Consider the following 21,619-nt stretch of genomic DNA (forward strand, 5'->3'; position numbering starts at 1 on the left):
ACCAGTGTTTACCAGGAGCTACTTTTCCATGCTGCCTTAGTCCCTAGGGGCAGTTCAAATCCTCATAAGAGATCACTAATCCTCCACAGACACCTCCACTCCCAGAATCTGAACTTCAACTGTTTTTGCTTAAATGGCACCTCATCTCCAGGGTTTCTCCCTTAGTCTCCTCCCACACATGTCTTCCCATGGCACAGAGAGGAATCTATGAAATAGAAATAGATCTAGTCATCCTGGCTTTGCATCTCATTCAGAATAAAATGTGAACCTCTTTTCCAAAATGGCAGGGCTTTTGAGAATGCTTTCGCCACTTCTTTGGCAGGGTAGGTGGTGGGCTTTACTTAGGGACCCTGGTGGTGGTGGGTTCTGCTGTCTGCCCCTGGAAAGATTAAAAGAAAAACAGAAGCCAAGCCTGCTGCCATGGAGTAGATTTCAGCGCCCAATGACCCTACACCGCAGAAAAGAGCTGTCCTCCAGTGCCTCCAAGGCAGTGTGCAAGCAGACTGCCGCGTCTCTCTACCTGGTTGTTCCAACCAGGAGGACCTGAGTGCCAACAGCCAGGCAGTCATCACGACTGGAACAAGAAAGCCTACAGGACACTTCTACTCTGTCCTACAGTCGCTGTGCGTCGGAATCAACTCAGGGGCACATCACTTCTCTTTAAAATGAAACCACTGGCTAAGACCTGCAGAGTTGAATTGAGACACATGCAGCCCTCCTCAAGTTCAGTTGTTCCAATTGGGCCCCTCCCTCCACATTTTTGAGACTGTAATTATTAGCTATGGCCCATATTTCTTTAAAAATTTTAAATGATTGCTTGTAAATGTAGAAAGCTATAATATACACCCAGGAAGAGAACTCTCCCTTCACAGCTTTCACTTGTCTCACTTTTATTGAGAATAAAATACTTTTCTCAAAATCTTAAAAAAAACAACAACACAAAATCAAGCATTAAGTGAACATAGCTATTTTTATTACCAAAACATTAAATTTAGACACACTGCTTCATTTGCTTTTTATAAATCTATTATCTGACAAACTTATTCAGCAAAAATGCCAATAAATTATATAAATCATAGTGTGGGTCTTTTATGAACATAATACGTTTTCGATAAACAATGCTGTCACAAATCGAAGTTGCATCAGCTGTTAACTAGGAATTTTTCTTTTAAATGCCCAGCTTAAAATAAAACCAGCCACATGCAAATACACCATTGCCAAAGTTCTCAGACGCAAGCTCTCCCCTTCTGGTTCTTCACTAAGGCGCAGGGTGGTGCAGCCACGTCAGCGCGTCCCGGCGCTCCTACGATGGTCCTCGGGCTCACTTCAGGAGGCACACCGTCGAGAGGGGGCTGCTGGCAGATGCGATCTCCAGCGCCTGCTCCCGTGACTTGCAGTACACCCATTTCTCGAAAAGAAAACCGTCAGCTAAGAACTCCACGTTGAATTTAGAAACAATGATTCCAATTCAATAAATCACATAAATTAGTACTAAAAGCCACAAATTCTGAGAAGCGAAAATTAATAGACAAAATAGAGGACTGATGTAGATAATAACCAGTTACCCAAGGCAAACAGCATTGCCACTATGCTTTAAAATGATGCCGTTTTGGTGTCTAGAACTCTTTGCAAATTACATTTGGGAATGTTCAGATAAATTTACAGAAAGGGTATGGCTTCTATACAGGGGCTTGGGCTTTTTATCATGAGTAGCATCATTTAAAAATACAATAATTATCTGAGTAGTGAATGCTTCACACGTGCTTTTTGAATCTTTATTTTCTGAAAAGGCAGACCACAACACTGTCGTAAGACACCATCTTCAAAGTTATCATGTAATCTCCACCATTCCTAAAGATTGTAATTAGACATGATCCTGCTGTTCCACATCCTCATCTTCTTCATCATCAGGTTGGCCTACAGATTCCAGCTCATCCTCTTCCTCACTCTAATAAGAAAACACATTCAGGTAGACATATTGAGTCACTTCTTATGGATGACATAACAGTGATTCCCCTACGGGGCCCTGGTGGTACAGCGAGTTCAGTGCTGGCTGAAAACTGTGAGGCCAGTGGCTGGAGGACACCAGCTGCACCCGGAGCGAGAGGCAGCAGCTGGTTTCTGTAAAGCTCCCAGCACTGGGAACCCCAAGGAACAGTTCTCCTTTGTGCTATGGAGCTGCTGAGTGGGAATCGACTCGCTACTAGTGGGTAACATGTACCCGATGGATAAATTCTGTATTCCAGTACTTACAGTAGCACACAAGCCATCCAATTTCCTTGATTTAATGCTCAAAGCTCCCTGCTGCTTTTAATATGAGATGGTATACATGGGCTTACTTTGCTGATGGAGAGTTATACTTCTCTCGAATCTGAAGCAAACACAGCAAAAGATAATGGCACATTTGGCCTGGTGGAATTGTATTACCAGAAGAACAATCAATTCAATTCACCTTTTAAGTTCAAAGGCCAAAGGAAAACTATCTAAACATGACTGAAAGGGAACCTAAACGGTGCCTTTGGTCAATTTCCTGGACACGGTAAAACCAGTGTTGATGAAACAGTGTTCACGTGCTACACGTCAAAGCCCATCATAAAAGTACAGTGCCGTCTCCCTTTCCATGGGGGGGAGGGGGGGTTAAGTTCCAATAGGCAGTACTAAACCATACATATACATGTGTGTGTGTGTATGCGTGCCATACGAGCATATAACAAGCACCCAAGGTGGCCTGGGCTGTCCACGGCAAACTCGCGCCCCGCCCGTCTGCCGGGCCTGCGTGCAGTGGAGGAGGAACCAGCCCCAGGCCCTCCCGGAGGATAGCTCACGATCCCATCATGCTACTCAGAACGGTGAGCCAGGCAAACATACTCAGCGCACAGCAGTCCACAGGCAACAAAGTGAAACCTCGGACTACATGGGGACTACTGTCTAGGCGTGTGCTACACCGAAAACCACCAAACAAAAGAGCATCATCATGACAGAGATGACAAGTTATTTGGGGCAAACATTAGATCATCTTACAGGATGGCCAGCTTCCTTCAGTTTCTTCTTCAATAACAGTATTTTCTGATCCTGATCGGCCAGCAGCATGAAGAGGTCATCTTGCTCTTTTTTGGAGTCCTTCATCGCCCCCTCCAGCTGCTGCTTCTCGTTGTGCAGAATGGCAATGGTGCTGTTGGACGAGGCCAGCTGCTCTTCGATGGAAGCCTTTTCCGCAGACAGGGCCTGGACCTCACTCTGGGCAAGGAGGGGCACGTTACGGAACCACATCCACCCACATCCACACCCATTTTAGACTAGAAGCAGAGAACGGTATTGGTTAAAATACAGGCAAAAAAGAAAAGTTTTTACTTGCTCTTCCACAAGAGGGTCAAAGAGACAAAACCCCAGCACATTTCAGACCGTCAGCAGAGGAGACAGAAACACAGACAACGAGCAGCAAAAGACGGCTGGCCTCAGGAGGAGGGCTCCACCCCAACGTGAAAGAAATCTTCATCCCAATAAACCCACGGCTTAAAAAACAATTTGATCACAATCAATAGGCTCAATTACATGTTATCTTGCTTTTTCTATTTTTTCCTTCAAGTCTTTATTTTTATTAACGTTATTGGATTCTTTTTATTTTATTCTTCTGTGTCTATTGCACCACGGGCTGACAAGGATCGAGAGGATTGATGGTAACACCTAGCCTCAGAGAGACAAGACCTGTGGCTTAAGTTAGCACATCTGGACCCCTGGTTTTCTTAGGGATTAGATATTGAAGTTCAAAGACATTGAAAACGAATATTTTCAATGATTTTGCCTTCAAATTACATTAATATAAGTTTTCATTTTACGTAGTTGGTACCATTATCTGAAATGGCCTTCTGAAAACGATTTGTGCGTCTAGCCATCATCACGGGGAAGCAACGGTTTTGATGTACCACTCTACCTCACTGGCCTAAGGCTGTGAGAGATTAACTGCAGTACAATCAATTTCCTGTAGTTCATTTGAGAAAGTATTTAGTCAATGAAAGTCTCATCAAAAACTTACCTTTAACTCTATAGTCTCTTGCAGTAATGCTGATAGCCTTCCTTCTACATCAGTAGTTTTTGCAGCTGTTGTTTCACTCTCTTCTGATACAGGAACTGAACTGGCCTGAAAGTAGAAATGAAAACGCACAAATTTTAAATTCCAAACTACCAATCCAAACTCCTAATGTGATTTAATTTGCTATTTTGAAATAATACTACATGCCTCCCAACGAACAGAAAGTATCATTCTTTATGTATTTCTATGTGTTAAAGCGCTCTCCTCCGAGGAGGGAGCTGTCTCTCAGGGGAGCGGCGCAACCGCAAGCCCTACCAGAGCTGGTCACAGACAAGGCTGGGCCAGAAGGCTTCCAGGTCAGCCCAGGAAAGAATCAAAGAGGCAGCTGTAACCTGACAGTTTTCAACGTCTTTTTCATGAAATGCCTGTAGGTTAAACCCGCACTATCATCTCAGACAGACAGTTGGGGAAATGGAGCTAATAATGCTCTAACTGTGAAACGCACTTTGATGTTGAGATAAATTACAGGTGAACATTCTGGTTGTCACTGTCCTGGATCGGCTACTAGGATTCCTCTAATTAGGGGTTTGATACAGTCTGGAGTCTTGTGACTCAACAGCAGATGGAAAAAGTCACAGGCAAATCACTTTCCTGACTGGAAAGAAGAGAACGATATTCACCTCACTTTCCTGTTAACTAAATTATAAGGATTTATTTGTAAGAAAAAAATAATAAGGATTTGTTCTATGAATCACAAAACAGAATATGGACAATGCCTTCTATATTGGCTTCATTCAAAACATAGAAACGATCTCAACTGAACACCCATAAATGAAAGAAGGAAGAGGTTAACGTGCAATTTTAATCCAATGAAGCCATTTCTAAATAAAGATAAGGCCATCGGTTCATATGACAGAGTTCTCTAGTTCCCTAAATGCTTAAATACAATTGGCCATGGACTCCCAATACATACTTTTATTTTTTTTACATTTTATTAGGGGCTCAAACAACTCTTATCACAATCCATACATACACATACATCAATTGTATAAAGCACATCCGTACATTCTTTGCCCTAATAATTTTCAAAGCATTTGCTCTCCACTTAAGCCCTTGGCATCAGGTCCTCTTTTTTTCCCCTCCCTCCCCGCTCCCCCCTCCCTCATGAGCCCTTGATAATTTATAGATTGTTATTTTGTCATATCTTGCCCTATGCGGAGACTCCCTTCCCCCCCCTTCTCTGACGTCCATCTCTCAGGGAGGAGGTCACATGTGGATCCTCGTAATCAGTTCCTCCTTTCCAACCCACTCACCCTCCATTCTCCCAGCATCGCCCCTCACACCCGTGGTCCTGAACGTATCATCCACCCTGGCAAATCTGGAGGAAATCTCATGAAAGAATCTCAGCACGGCTCCTTTCTGGCATCTGATTGTGAATACCAAGATTGCCCACGGGTCCTGCCCACATTATTTAGGAAATGCTGAGTGCCCGAATGAAGTGACGGTGAGCCTGGCTGTGATACGGTGCTGCCATGCCTTTGAGACTGGAGCGCTTGCTAGGGAAGATGCTATCAGGCAACTGTCTTCTTTTCCTAGTGGCTGAAGAGTAACACCACCCCAAACTTTGTCTGCTGCCCTTCAGAAGAAAGCCAACAAGACATAGCTTACATATGCTTCTGTTTTCTGTAATAGCTCCTGCTTTTCTGCCTGTAGGCTGGTGATCTCCGCAGATTGTGAGTTCAAACGAGACTTTAATGTTGCCAGTTCCTAAGAGACAAAAATTATTGAGTTGCAACATTAAAGCAGTAATTTCATCAAGGAAATTCCTATTTACAGGAACAACAACAAAACATTTCCCCTCCAAACTAAACCTACAGGTTTACAATTCCAACTCAAAGGAATGACTCTAAGAACTGTGGGTTGAAAACAGAAACTCTTGTGTGATACCTACCAGATGGGAGTCATAAAGGGAGGAAGGGGGAGAGGGAAGAAAGCAGGAGGAACAGGAAAAAAGAAGAAAAAGGAAAGAAAGGATGGGAGAAACCCATAAGGATAATGGTAACAAGAAAAGAAAGAAGAGCACTAAAATCAGGGAATTTCACAACACCAACGGCAGTAACTGATGCAGCAGACCTACAGAAGCCGAACCCTATGGTGACCACTAGGCTAAGGTGACCAGATCTTAACACTGGTAAATAGGGACACCATTGATAAAACTCATATCCCGGCAAAATAGCCACATGGCAGCCGAAAACCGTACACCCTAGCTTGTCGTGCATTCTTTCCAAAAATTGGGACTTTTAAAAAATGCCACGGGATGTGGGAAAAATTGCTATTAAAAATCGGGACTGTCTCGCCAAAAGCAGGACGTTGGGTCACCTTACACTAGGCAGAACCACCAAGAGGTGTGAGACCTGGTAACACTAAATCTCTTTGGACATGTAGGTCAAGGTGGGGCTAGAAATAGAAGGGTTAGTTGAAAGTCTGTTTAATAAATAGACTCCCAGGTCCCTGTCCCAATTCCATGCATCTAGGGAACTGTTTTCCCCTTCCACCTAACGGCTATAGGTTTATTATTTGGAAAGGGCAGAGCTGGACATTTATAGTCTGCATACACAAGCACATATGGAAACAATAGTGTCATGATTAAATGGAAAAAAATAACTGAGCTTACATTCTTAATATGGACATTTCCAAAACCTTCTCCTTTTCACATCAAAACATTATAGGGAAAAGATAAGCAATTAGCACAGTAGCTCCTGATCTGGGTGATTCTTCCTCCAATTCCTTGGCAGTATTTGGTGACATTGGGGCCTTTTCAGTTGTCACAACTGAGGGTAGGTATAGGGATATGCTCTTGGAATCTACTGTGTAGAAGCCAGGAGTGTTACTGACACTGTACAGCATACTGGACAGTCTACTACAACAGAGAATTTTCTAGTCCAAAATGTCAACCATGTAAAGATCACCACCATCAATTTTAGAACATTTTTTAAAACTCATTGTTGTTAGTTGCCCATTTCCTCACAACCTCCCCTGCGGGACAGCCAAGAAATTATTAATCCAATTAGTCTCTGTAGATTTAACTATCCTGGATTTCATATACAGAAAATATACCTCCCAAAAGCCCCCCCCAAAATAACAGTAAAACAAAGAAAGATCTCAATCAAAAAGAAAGCAGAAAATATTTAAAATTAGAACAAAATAAACAATGGTTCATAAGGGAGCTCAAATGATAAGGCGTTAGATTTTAACCTGACTTCACCTGCAAGAATCCACTTTCCAATGCACTGTGCAGGATACTAAGGCTGTTCACTAGTCACATCCCTGGTCTGTGGTCAGAGGGAATTCACTCTTTCTTAAGAAACGTTAAAATGGGTTAACAGGGGAATAAAATGGTAAGATATTACATTTCAGTGCAACTACATCTGCCATAATTAACCCTACAGGGCTCTCCTCTGGTAACAAATCTATTCACATATTTTAATTATGGACAGAAAGGTTTCAATGGAGGCTTAATCCAAGTGTGGACACTGAAAATGGATTTTGGGCTTCCACTGTCACCCATAGCCTTCTGCTAACTAGGTGTTCACAATTTAAGCTCTGATACCATTCCCTCCTTTGGAATTAGATTTTATTATTTACAATCCTTGGATCACAGTTTGCTGTGTTTCCTCCATGTGAACTCAACTGATGTCCCACTTAGATGGCTGCTTGTTTGAAGACAAACAAAGACTTTCTTAAAGAGTAGATAGTGAGATAATAAGATAAAATTATCTGATTCCTTTAGATGTTAGTACAAGTATAACATAAGAATATTGTCACATTTTAATAATCACCAAACTCACAGAATATTCACTGTTGTGACTGATGTTTATCTTATAAATATATTGTCCATAATATATGTACCATAAGATTACTGTTTTTATCATTTCTATAAGCTGCACATAAAACTTTATAGAAAAAACGAGGAACAATGCAGGCAAAATAAGTGCTGAGAGTCTGAAATGATTCACAGCTGATATTCAGCCGAGCCAACACCTCAGGAGGAACACTATCAGACTTGTCATCTTGTAGATCAAAGGGGGGACAAGTTTATGCAAACTTCTTAGCTACAAACAAACACAATGATAGAATGAGTCCCTGGCCTGGGAGGTCAGACCCATAGTTGTGGAGGACATCAAACTCAACTGGCATAACAATAGTCCACAAAGGAAACGTTCTACATACTGCTTTGTTGAGTCATGACTTGGATCTTTAAAGTTTTGAGCAGCCATCTAAGATGGTCTTTCTCCTTCCAGAGCAAAGAATGAAAAAAATCCAGACACATGGAAACAGTACAAATGACTAATGGGAGCACATTGAACCTCAGCCTCCACCACCTTGAGGACAGAAAAGGCAGATGGTGCCCAACGACCACTGCTGGCTGCTCAATAAAGGATTAAAACAGAGGGTTCTGGATAGAATGGGGAAACCATGCTGAACATAATTCAAAATCATAGAAGAGATTGGGCATAATGATCTGATGGAGACTGGTGGAACCCTGAGACTGGGGCCCTTCGTCAACCTTCCAGCCTGGAACTGAACTCACTCCCACGGTTCAATTTTAACTCAACAATAGATAGGTCTACAAGGTGAACAATAATGGCGGGGAGGTTCATGCTCCTTAGAACCGCCCACTGCACAAGAGCAACAGCACAGCAAGTTCTCGGGGATAAAGCTCAGGAGGCAGGAACCAACAGAAAAGTGGGAGGAAGTGGGAAGATTCTATTACATTGTGGGGGCTGCAATGTGTATGTAGGAATTGCGGAATGTGGAAAACAAATTTGCTTTCTAAATTTTCAATCAAATCATCAGCATGTTTTCTTCTTGTTTTTAATGGCAGAAATACCAGTTCCAATATCAGAAAACTGGAGGTGTTATTTCTTTGTTAAAAAAAATTACAGGCTGGCGAGCGCCGCCCCCTAGCGCTCAGGCCTTCCCAGCCGGCTCTCCCGCGCGGAGGCTGGGGGTGCAGGGCTGCGGGCGAGAGTGCGGGCACCCGGGGAGGGGCCGGGGCATCTGCGGAGCGCTGCGAGGAAGTGGGCGCGCCGGGGCCGCTGGGGCGGCTGTTCCCGGAGCTCGAGCTCGAGCCAGAGAAGTGCCCGGCCCCGGCGTGCGACCCCTGAAGGGGGCCGCCTGGGACGCCCCCAGCTCCGGACTCCGGAGAGCACCGCCCGAAATGAAGTCATACGGAAGCGTCTCCTCATTGATGGAGATGGTGCTGGAGATGATCGAAGAATTAATCTGCTTGTGAAAAGCTTCATTAAATGGTGCAACTCTGGATCCCAGGAAGAGGGATACAGCCAATACCAACGTATGCTAAGCACACTGTTGCAATGTGAATTTTCAATGGGCAAAACGTTGCTGGTATATGATATGAATCTCAGAGAAATGGAAAATTATGAAAAAATTTACAAAGAAATAGAATGTAGCATTGCTGGAGCCCATGAAAAAATTGCTGCGTGCAAAAAGCAAATTCTTCAAGCAAAACGAATACGAAAAAATCGCCAAGAGTATGAAGCTTTAGCAAAAGTCATCCAGCATCATCCCAACAGGCATGAAACATTAAAGGAACTAGAGGCTCTGGGTAAAGAACTACAGCATCTTTCACATATTAAAGAAAGTGTTGAAGATAAGCTGGAATTGAGGCGGGAACAGTTTCACGTTCTTCTTAGTACCATCCACGAACTTCAACAAACACTGGAAAACGATGAAAAACTCTCAGAAGTAGAAGCGCAAGAAACAAGCATGGATACAGAGACTAAGCCATAGACAAGCTAATCCGCACCATCCCAAGAGTATTGAACTAACTGTATGACCTTAGTGTGTTTAGAAATATTTCTGTTCTTTGAGATACTTAAAATTTCTGCAGTGAAATACTTTGCTTTTAAACGTAATGCACATTTTATTTACATTTCTACACACAACAGAAAATGACTTCAGTACAGACTTGGTTTTATCCAAATTCATTTTCAGCCCCAAAATGTTTAATAAACTGATTTCACGGGAAAAAAAACATTACAACTGGAAGAATGTAATAAATGTCAATAAATTGCATGTGTCAAAACTTGAATTATAAGTTTTGCTGTATATTTTCTCAACAATCACAAAATAAAACAAAATTTAAAAGGCAATGCTGCTGATAAGAATTATGATCTTGGGTAAGTGGTAGGATGAGGAAGTAAAAAATTCTTTGTTCTCTTTAAAATTCCTATCATGTATTCATGTGGCTTTGGATTGTTCTTTCAGTTTTCCAGTTTACTTATGCAAGCAGCAGGATTGTGGGCTATTTTCTCTTTCCTTCCCTTTTTACAGTATTTCACTCTCGGTTTAAAAAAAACAAACTGTACACACACACACACACACACACACTAACAACCAAAGATATACGAAAGAAAACTGGGAAAAGTTTTTTTTGTATATATAAAGCAATTTTCTCCTATAAAAACATTTAACTGAAGTTTCCTTGGAAAATACATTAACAGAGTAACATTTTTACTAGACATTTTCAAATGAAGGTTAACTTAAATTCATTTTAATACAATTCTAGTGTAGGCACAGGAGCTGTGGTGGTCTGCAAACCACAAAGCTAGCAGTTCAAAGCCACCAGTTGGCACACGGAAGGAACAAAGACATGACTTTCTACTCCCACAAAGAGTTACAGTCTCGGGAACCCACAAAGTTCTACCCTGTCCCACAGGTTCACCATGAGTCAGAATTAATTCAATGGTAGTGAGTTTGGTTTTAGAGTGTAGGTAGATTTAAATAAAAACACAACTGCATATTAAGCTTCCCCATAAGAATGAAACATTGTGGTTACTATATATTGGAGACTTGAGAATCCTAATGAAAAATGTTTGACTTAAAAAGAAAAAAATTTTTTAACAAGAAACATGAATTCCTATTATACTAAGAAAGGAGGGGAGAGCTAATAATGATACAAAATTACAAAGAAAAAATGCAGGAAAACAAGAATGAATGAGAAAAGAAGAAGGGGGAAAGGTAGTTCTAAAGTAATGAAACTGCAGGGCCATTGTAATTAAACAGACAAAACATGAATCAAGAATTATTTACCTGTTTTAATTCGGAAACTTCCTCAGAATCTCCAACTGAAATGATTGCTGAAGATTGTTCATTTGTCTCAGAAGATGTTTTGGAAGCTTTCTACAAATAAGATAGGAATAAACTATGTAATAAATTCTTTCTAAAGGGACACATATACAGAAAGCCAAAACAGAAGTGTACACATACAATGTCTTACAGATTTTCACCAAAAGACTTCTTGTCAACATTTTAATTCTTACATCAAAGATAAAATTTCAATGTAGCATGTATTATAACTTTTCTATTGTCAATAAATTTATAATTATACCAAATAATGTATTTAAAAATCTAAGCACTTATCTGAGATCTCTTGGGAAAAGATCAAATAAATATGGCTACATAGTGACCATGTTTCCTGTTCTTAGTAATTTTACACCGAGTATCTCATCTAGTTGTCTAAAGAAGAAAATAGGAAGTACCCCTCCATATACAGATCAGGAAAGCGGATTCAAGAGGTTACTGTTGCTGTTCCAGTTCAATTAGCTTGGAAGCTTAATTATCTGACTTCAAAGCTCATACTCTTAAAATCTTAATATTACACTCTAGAGCAGCGGTTCTCAACCTTCCTAAAGCCGGAACCCTTTAATACAGTTCCCCGCGTTGTGATGAGCCCCCTCCCAACCATAACATTATTTGTGTGGCTACTTCAACACTGTCATTTTGCTACTGTTATGAATCGGGCGACCCCTGTGAAAGGGTCATTCAATCCCCAAAGGGGTCGCGACCCACAGGTTGAGAACCGCTGCTCTAGAGCTTACTGGGAAATGAAGAAAAATGAACTCGTGGGATGAGAATTATTCTTGATTTCTTTAAAAATATTTTCAACATTTTCTTCTTACCAAATTTTCAATCAAAGAGTCCTTTTCAGCCAGTTGGTTTTTTAAAAGTTCTTGATTACTTTTCAATTCCTCTATCTCTTCTCGTAACCTACCAATCTCTTCTGGCTGAATGCCGTTCACCTGAGTCCCATCGCTGTAAGAACTTGGCTGCTGATTCTCTTTTGCTAAGAGGGAGAACGTTCGAAAGGTCAGCACAGGGTTTTTAATGAAAAGATTCAAACAGACTTGTAAGCACGCTGACGAGCACACTCGTTCCTTGAACACGCGCACATGGAGAAATACAGCGAACGCGGACGCCCAGAGTCCCTGGACGTAAAGAGCAGGCACGGTTGCATTAGCCTAAAGGGAGTCGCAGAATGGTCCATGATGAGGAATTACATTCCCTCCAGCCCAATTCTGCCAGCAAAAGGAAAAATGAAATTCCTCTTAAAGCCTTCACAAAGGAATAGATTTCAACATGAAGTAACTGACAAATTACTGCGATAAGTAGGGAGAGTAAAAAAGAGACTTTTCTAATATTTTAGTCTCACATAAACAAGCCTACTAGTAGTTAATATTCCAATCTTAAGTAAGACGCTCCTACTTCCAGATAGTTAGCTTTAAATATGTATTAAAAGTTAACAATAAAAAAATATGTATATTCCAAGTTTTGGAAAAGGAGACGCTTTATAAGCAAAGACCATGATGGGGAAGCTCAACAACGCAAAGATTCTTGAGTCTCTTTGAAAGGCATTACACGTGAGGCAATAATCGCTTTGAGAGCTGTGAACAAGTTTGGAAAATTCTTATAATCATCTCTATGTATATTTACCTAACTTCTTTTGAAAATACTACTTGAAAGACAGCTAGCTATGCAGTGTTTCTCAGGTTTCTAGACCCATCTCATTAGATGTCAGGAATCTAAAGTCGAGGCCTCTTCCTGACACCTTTCAGCTGCATTACTGTAGATAACACCTCTTTGCCTCAGTTTCTTCTTTTATGAATTACAGGTAAGAAAATGAAATATGAGTATTGTGAAACCTCCACTCTACTAAGTACTATCCAAATGTTATTCCAAGAAAATATTTGATTGGGAGAGAAATACGATGGCTTGGTGACCTTGGTGAGCTATGAGACTCTAATCTGGACAAGTGCGTCTACTACTTAAGGCATTAGTTATGAGGAAAATATGAAAATGCATTTGAAGTGTCCAGAATCTAATTACTGTCAGGGATGCATGAAACTGTCATTTCACTTTCTACTACAATAGGTATGTGTTGCCTACCATTCAGGGTATGCTCTGTGAAATAGCACGGTGTGTGACAGACGCTGGGTGAATGCTGGTAAAAACCTTACGGAAGCCTGCATTCAGTTCCCTTTCCTGCCACTGCTGCCGCTGCTGCTAAAGGCAGGAGGAAACACATGTTGGCAGCAGGGGCAGCGGACAGGCCAGAGGGAGGGATGGAAGGAGAAGCGACCAGGATGGAACAGAGGGTGACTAACCAGCCTGATGTTCTGCCAGCCTAAGCAGCAGCAGAAGCCCTAGCCAAACAATGCCCACCTGACAAAGTCCTAGAGCAGCCGTTCTCAAACTGTGGGTTGCGACCGCTTTTGGGGTGAAATGACCTTTTCCCAGGGGTTGCCTGATTCCTAACAGCTGCAAAATGACAGTTATGAAGTAGCAACGAAAACAATGTTCTGGTGTGGGTCACCACAACAGGAGGAGCTGTGTTAGAGGGTTGTGGTATTAGGAAGGTTGAGAACCACTGCCCTAGAACCTGCACCCAGAGCCCTGGCCTCTGTCTCACATGAATGTATCCACCTAAGATCAAGTGTGGCCAGCATCGGAGTTTGGGGTCTTAAAAACCATAGAGGGAAATAATAAACAGAAGAGCAATTTCTCCTTAAAAACAGGCAACAGACAAACAAGAAACCTTATAGGAACAGGGCATATATGTGGTCAGACACTGTCCAAAAGGATGTTATGCAGCGCATACTTGCATATGCATTTACACTTCCTCCAGCACAAGGAGCCCTAGTAGCACAGCAGTTAAGTGCTTGGCTGCTAACTGAAAGGTTGGTGGATTGAAACCATCAGCCGTTCCATGGGAGAAAGAGGTGTCATTCTGCCTCCCTCAAATATTATCCAAAACCAAATCCAATCCACTGCCATGAGTCAATTCTGACTTATAGTCTCATTTTTCTCCTAGCAAGCAGCTAGTGGGTTTGAACTGTCAATCTTGGTGATTGGCAGCCCATTGTTTAACCCAGCAAGCTAATGGCTAGTTAGGCTTACCTAGCTGTACTTTGAGAAGATTATATTGATCCTTGTGCTGCTGAATCTGAGATACTTGCTGTGTGACTGCTGTCTGCAGCTGTTCATTTTGACATTTTAACGTAGAAACCTGCTGCTTTAATTCATCAAGTTGCAGGTCCTGTGAATACAAACACAATTCAAATGTTTTACATTCACACTAATTAGCACTGGGAAGTTCAATAAATTAAAAATTTGACATTACTTTGATTTGGGATATTAAGATACTCAACACCTCCAAAATCATTCAATGATGAAGGAGTAGGACTTGAATATATACACCAGGTCAATTATTGTGTAGTAGACGGTAAGATTTTAATTAGGGCCCTATTAATGAGTACTCTAGCATGGCTTGCAATCTCATAGCAATTAAGGGGGAAAATAAAATTTTAAAACTTCATTTTAGGCCCTCTCAAACCACTGAAGAACTTTACAAACTAAGAAGCTTAGTATAAGTACGAGGAGATATCTCTCCCTTCGCGCCACCTGCCCCGGGCAAAAGACAACAACAAAACGGAAAAAAGCTCCTGAGTGGAGCATTTGCAGTATACGTTTTCCCACGGCAAGCACTGAACAAGCAAATCACTGTGATTGTTCAGTGGCGTCTCCTGGGAAGGTTCTCTCTGGTTACAGTGAATTTTTTTGTAGAAGTTTTTCTTGAACCTCATTTTTTTGATGGACAATTTAAGAGAACAGTGAGTGGCTGTGAAATTTTGTTTCCTGCTTAGAGAAAATGCCGCAGAACATGTTGTGATGTTGAATACAGCTTACCAGGACAGTTCTATGGAAAAAATTCAAGTGTATAAGTGGTTTTCTCATTTCAAAAAGAGGTGAAATGTTGATTGATGACAAACCTTGTTCTGGTTGTCCATCAACATCCCTAACGGATAAACATGTCGACTTGTAGTGCATTTGGAGTTCGTTCCACCAGGTCACATTGTTAATCAAGTTTTCTATGTAGGAAAGACTACACAACAGTGTGTGACAAAAAAGGTCTGATAGCAGACGGGGGACACCTGTTCATGCAGCCCCCTCAGTGCACCAGTTTTTGGCAAAAACAGCACGCCTCTCTTGCCCCACGCACCTGACTCACCTAACCTCACTCCATGTTTCTGCAAATGAAGAGGGACATGAAACAACATAAAAAAGGTGAAGAAAAAAGTGAGGTTAGGTGCTGGCAGCCACAGATGAGTTTGAAAAATGTTTTCAAGAATGGAACCAGATTTGGCAATAGTATTACCATATATAAGCCAACCCGAATATCAGCCAAGGCATCTGATTTGACCACAAAAACTGCATAAAAATTTGCTGAAAAACTTGGCTTATACATGAGTATATATGGTAAATATAAGAGAGTACTTTGAAGAACAATCATGTCATGTTGATGGATATGCAACATGATTAATGTAATTGCTCTCATGAATGTACAAATGTGCTTTACACAATTGATGTATGTATGGATTGTGATAAGAGTTGTATGTTCTCCTAAAAAGATGATTTAAAAAATGTAATTGCTAAAAAAAAAATGTAATTGCTATCACTATATAGCTGAGGAATGTTGAGTTGGCAAATGCTTCTTTATATATATTTATACCAACAAAAAGACAATCATAGAACATTTAAAAGATTAAAAAACAGTAAAGAGTTATACCTCTCACTATCCTGCTATAACTACTATTGGCATTTGATAGTAATTTCTTCTAGTTCTTTTTAATCCATATTTTTAAGCTTGCTATAATCAGTCCATAAATAACTTTGTAATCTTAAGCTTACTACTAAATGCAGTTTTTCCCTCACTGATCCATGGCTCTTCTGACCATAATTGTTAAGGCTTGCCATACAGCTGACCAAGTAGATGTAATATAACTTTCATTCAATGTTTTGTCACCAAAGTATTCACTTCAAAATGAGAAATATCACTAAAATAAAACTCTCAGTTGACATGTTTGTTTTTTTCTCTCTAAATTTTGGAGAATTTCCTTAGTAAGGATTGATTCTCAGACACTATTAAAGGGACATAAATATTTTATAGCTATTAGTACTTGTTGTCTAAGGGTCAAATGGCATTTTAAATGGTGAGATTATTTTAAATTAATGACTTAAAAATACATAATTGAGTCAGATATGTTTTTTCTCCCCCAAATCAACTGTTTTTCATCCCTAAGTGTAAGCTACATATTTCAAGCATTATTTTCCATTGCTCCAAAACTATTGCATTTCAATAACTGGAAGGGACACCAAATTTGTACCAAGATAAGATTGAAAAATCCTTACAAATATGAGCAGTGTGATTATTCAAATTTAGATCATTCAGTAGAGGAAAGAACTAGGAGGCAAAGGGCATTTATACAGCTCTAAAAACAGGCATGTACTTATGTAAATATATTTATATATGATGATGGGGGAATAGATCTGTGTGCATATATGTATAGGCTTGTATTAAGGTAGTAGATGGACACTGGGCCTTCACTCAAGCATTCCCTCAACTCAAGAACACTGTTCTATTTAACCCGGCATTCCATGATGCCATCACCTTCCCAACACGATCGCTGAAGACAAAGTGGGTGCATAAGAAAATGTGGTGAAGGAAGCTGATGGTGCCCGGCTATCAAAAGATACAGCATTTGGGGCCTTAAAGGCTTGAAGATAAACAAGTGGCCATCTAGCTAAGAAGCAACAAAGTGCACATGGAAGAAGCACACCAGCCTGTGTTATCATGAGGTATCAGTAGGATCAGGTATCAGGCATCAAAGACCTAGAACAAAAAATCCTATCATTGTGGTTAAGGGGGAGTGTGGAGTGGAGACCCAAAGCCCATCTGTAGGCAAATGGACATCCACTTACAGAAGGGTTGTGGGGAGATGAGCCAGTTAGGGTGCAGTATAGCACCAACAAAACATACAACTTACCTCTAGTTCTTTAATGCTTCCTTATCCCCACTATCATGATCCCAGTTACAAATCTGGCTAGACCAGACATGTACACAGGTACAGATAAAAGCTGGAAACACAGGTAATCCAGGATAGATAAACCCCTCAGGACCAATATTGAGAGTAGCCATTCCAGGAGGGTAAGGGAAAGGTGAGGGTAGAAAGAGGGAACTGATAACAATGATCTATCTATAACCCCCTCCTAGGGGCATGGACAACAGAAAAGTGGGTGAAGGGAGACATCCGTTAGTGTAAAATAATAATGTATAAATTATCAAGGGTTCATGAGTGAGGGATAGTGGGGAAGGGTGGGGGGGTAAAATTTAAAAACTGATACCAAGAGCTCAAGTACAAAGAAAATGTTTTGAGAATGATGATAGCAACAAATGTTCAAATGTGCTGGCCACAATGGATGCATGTATGGATTGTGAGAAGTGTTATACGAGTCCCAATAAAATGATTAAAAAATAAATAAATAAAATAGGAATCTATGTTCTTCAAAAAAAATGTCTTGAAAATGATGATGGCAACAAATGTACAAATGTACTTAACACAATGGATGGATCGATTGTGATAAGAATTACACGAGCCCCCAATAAAATTATTAAAAACAATTTTAGATCAAAGATAATTCCACATTACTGTTAAGTTTGTTCACATATAGCTAATATTGAAAACTAACATTCAAATATATTTTCAATCTTTTGACTTTAAAACATACTGTCTCCTAAAGTGGAAATAAATCACACACAAGTTTTCAATTTACAGGGTCCCACCATTACATCTTTGCTTGTCTTGCTCCCCTTGTCACAGAGGGATGCAAGCAGCAGGTAAGAGACTCTAATAGCGCCACCGTGACTATTACCAGTGAATTTTAAAATGATATTAGAAATTTAACAAGAGTGATATAATTTTTCAGGTAATATAAATTTAGAATTTCCAGTGCTTGCCAGAATGCACTGAAAGATCCCATGATGAGACATTAATTGTTGGAACATAACGTAAAACAAGGACAGTTTGCAAGAAAACTAAGGGAAAGTTTAAGGGGCCGAGGACAGTGGTATTCTTCCAAAAAGTCAATAGGTGGCTTTACAAATTGTCCTTTAAGCTAAATTCTACAAGTCAGTGTGACATTTTTGTTGTCTCATTGAGTGCCTTCTATTCAGAGCTCAGGAAGCCTGGCAGGGCAGCGTCCCTGTTGGCTGTGGGCTGCTGAAACCAGGACCTGCTGCACAAGGAAGAGAAGGCCTGCCTCCAGGGGAAGAGTGACAGCCTTGGAAACCCACAAGGGCAACTCCACCCTGCCGACAGGGTCCCTGAGTCGGCAGACACCTGAGACAGAAACCTAGTGATCACCCACACCCAATCATTACAAGTCCGATCAGTTTACCTTCCTCAGTTTCCACATTTCTAAATGTGTTCCCTTATACAACACAGCATGAGCTTTTAGAGTCTCCATAATCTACCTGTATTTGAACTCCAGTTCGACCCATTACTGAGCGACCTCCAAGACTCAGAATCCTCACTGATTTTAAACTGGAGATACTAATTATTCTGTAGGGATGTGGTGACAATGAAGTGATACGGTGTTTAAAGCGTGCTTAGCGAGCGCATGAGCCACAGTAAACAGTAAGTAGTAGCTATCATCGTCGTCATTGTAGATGCTCTCGGTACTTAATTGCTTCCACAGCTAACACAACAATCCTACTCGTGGCCTCCTTTCCCACAGCCTTGTCACTTAAGTTTCTCTTTTATACAGCGGCTACAATGTTCTATGTGGACACCAGCAACACTTACTTCAAACAAAGCCATGCTGTTTGTTACCTGTCACCTCCTGCTCTCTCCTACCTCTCCTTTTGCCCAGGTTATTTCTACCCATCTTTTTAGGACTCAGCTTCTTTGCTTTCCCTAAGCCCCTGTTTGAGGAAATTACCTAACTAAATTACTTGCTTTTCAGTGCTGACCTAACACCTTCACCGGGCCTTTACCTCTCACTGGACTTCATTTTCTATTATGTTACAGTAACATATTTATGGGTTTATCTGCCCATGAGACTGAGATCTGGTAACATGTCTGTATCTACACCATCCTGCTCAGCGTTCACATATATTAAATGTTCAATTTGTTGACTACTCAGATGCTTTTGGTTTAGGGGGAAAAAATGAGTATATTTTCTGTATCTTCTTTCATTCGAAGTGCCAAGATTAATTTTCCACTAAAGCAAAAGGAGTCAGTGAATTAGAAAGTGTACAATCATTAAGACTCACCTGCTCTCGAATCACATTTTTGTAGTGAGTCACAATACTGTCATGCTGCTCCAATGTCTTCTTCACCTCTTCTTCTTTCTGGTCTTCTTCACTGGACTTGTAAACAGCCTTAGTTATAGCACCTGTAACAGGAAGTGCCAGTTAACATTTCATTTAAGAAGCCGAGGTCTCAGAGACGAAGCCAGTCTCTAGGGCCAGTGGCCAGTAAGCAGGGACCAGACGAAGTAGATGTGCCTGGCATCACCACTCACCGTTCCGATCGGGCCACAAGAGATGGGCCCTGACAGAACAGGAGGAAAACACGGAGCAAAACTCAGATTTGTAAAGGGGTCAGATTCACTGGACCAGCTACTGCCCTAAAGGACGCGCTCTAAGCCTAAACCCAAGCCACTCAAGAGGTCACGTTTTTGCAAAACAATCGATTGGTATACAAAATAAAAGATGTTTTATGTGAGAATGGTGCTTTATTAAAAAGTCAGCTACATGAGGCCAGAATGCCAACATTTACTCTGAAACAAAGGTAAGAGAACAGGGGACTAGAGTACACTCCTCCTCCCCTATCAACATGGTTAGGAGGTTCCAAAGACTGGGTCTTTATGGGAAGATCAGCCTGATGCAAAAGTGGAGGATGACACACCAGATGACAACATTATTACATAACTACAATGCCACCGAGACTCATGGTGCCGGCAAGTGAACACAGATCCTCAACCATCACAGCCAGTCACTCTTGCTCAGTGTTTCTTACTGCCAGATGTACATCATTTACGTTCAGTTAAACAGTCAAGTGTAGTTTAACTACTGTCCTAAATGTCAAGAGTGCATTTAGTAGAAACAGAACAGCCAGAATGCAACTAATAAGCTTTACATTTTGAAGCATTGTAAAAACCTTAATAACACTGGACAATTTTGTGAGGAAACTGTCAAATGGGAACCAAATTTGTTATATAAACAAAGTGTTCACTTGAAACACCTTGCTTCTAAGCTTATTCTATGTCTGCACAGTACATAATACGTACACAATACCACCATAGTTACTTCTAGTGAATATTAATATAACGTTTTGAGTCTTACCTTCAAGTTCTTTCACTAACTTCGTAAACTCATGATCAAATATCATGCACTCAGGACTTGGAAAGTTTGGCTGGGGTTTCTGAGATGCTCTGGAATACAATTCATGCTTGCTAATGAATCCTAGTTTCTCTATGAAATTCTCTTTGCCAATCCTCTTCTCTATAAGTTGTTTCAGTTTTTCTCTACAGAGATAAGTATACTGAGATGTTAAAAACAAAACAAAACAACAGAGCATGATTCTCTCAATGACATTAGCAAGGCATTTCCCCCTGACTTACTTCACATAGTTCTCAAGCGAGTTATCATTGAAGTAAATGGAAATGCCCAACAAGAGGGCACATAAGCCCTGGACCAGCTGCTCTTCCTCTCCAAGGTTTTCTGCAATTTGTCCTGTAAGCTGAAATCTTTGTTAAGGAGGGTCATGATTCAAAATATACTAAGAGTACTTTATTTTGCCATTTTAATTAGACAAGTTTCACGTAAATATTCTTAGAAAAAAACCACTATATATCTATATAGTCCAATTCATTCTAAAACATAAACAATGGTGTATTTACACTTACACACACACAAAACCCCTTAAGCATCTTTACCACTTTATTTTTAGTTAGGTTTTATGTCAACCTGGTTGGGTAATGATTCTCATTAGTGAGGTAGTTATTGTCTAGTAAATCGTGATATGAGCCAACATAATGTAATCAACTCCATGATGGGATGTGCTATGAGCGGGCAAACAGGTCTATGAAGTTTAAGGTAGTGTGCAAGCCCCTTACTTTGATACAGTTGAAAGTCTCAAGGGATATGGCTAGCTTTCTTATAAGTAGATACTTTTTTGCTGGGTGTGGATCTCTCATTTGGCTCACTGACCTCTGGTTCTTGGGACCTGGGCCAACAACCTGTCACATTGATTAATGATCCTAGGAGTCACTCGACCAGCAATCTGGACCGCCAATCTTTGTGTCATCATTCTCTGCCACTGGCCCATGATGTTCTTGCCAATTTTGAGTTCATGAGCCCCAGAAGCCTACACCTTATAACAT

The 21,619-nt window shown here is 40.8% G+C and overlaps 1 protein-coding gene and 1 pseudogene across 2 annotated transcripts in view; one reads left to right on the forward strand and one right to left on the reverse strand.

Annotated features, from left to right (window-relative positions):
* Positions 1-951: 951 nt before the first annotated feature.
* Positions 952-21,619, reverse strand: part of USO1 (USO1 vesicle transport factor) — a 76,815-nt gene continuing 56,147 nt past the window's right edge. The window contains exons 15-25 of one of the 2 annotated variants that reach the window (XR_012783478.1): positions 20,858-20,976; positions 20,580-20,761; positions 19,506-19,627; positions 14,291-14,429; positions 12,016-12,179; positions 11,147-11,236; positions 5,699-5,797; positions 4,034-4,138; positions 3,022-3,237; positions 2,254-2,371; positions 952-1,948 (exon numbers count right to left, since the gene is read on the reverse strand). Coding sequence is in view for 1 of the 2 variants with exons in the window: in XM_075544189.1 (XP_075400304.1) it covers positions 1,865-1,948; positions 3,022-3,237; positions 4,034-4,138; positions 5,699-5,797; positions 11,147-11,236; positions 12,016-12,179; positions 14,291-14,429; positions 19,506-19,627; positions 20,580-20,761; positions 20,858-20,976 (1,320 nt within the window). In the remaining variant the exon portion in view is untranslated. The remainder of the gene's footprint in view (positions 1,949-2,253; positions 2,372-3,021; positions 3,238-4,033; positions 4,139-5,698; positions 5,798-11,146; positions 11,237-12,015; positions 12,180-14,290; positions 14,430-19,505; positions 19,628-20,579; positions 20,762-20,857; positions 20,977-21,619) is intronic. The other variant, XM_075544189.1, reaches the window with a different exon arrangement.
* On the forward strand, positions 9,252-9,864 carry LOC142442829 (THO complex subunit 7 homolog pseudogene; annotated as a pseudogene).

Source organism: Tenrec ecaudatus, chromosome 3, assembly GCF_050624435.1.
Source record: "Tenrec ecaudatus isolate mTenEca1 chromosome 3, mTenEca1.hap1, whole genome shotgun sequence".
NCBI classification, from domain to species: Eukaryota; Metazoa; Chordata; class Mammalia; order Afrosoricida; family Tenrecidae; genus Tenrec; species Tenrec ecaudatus.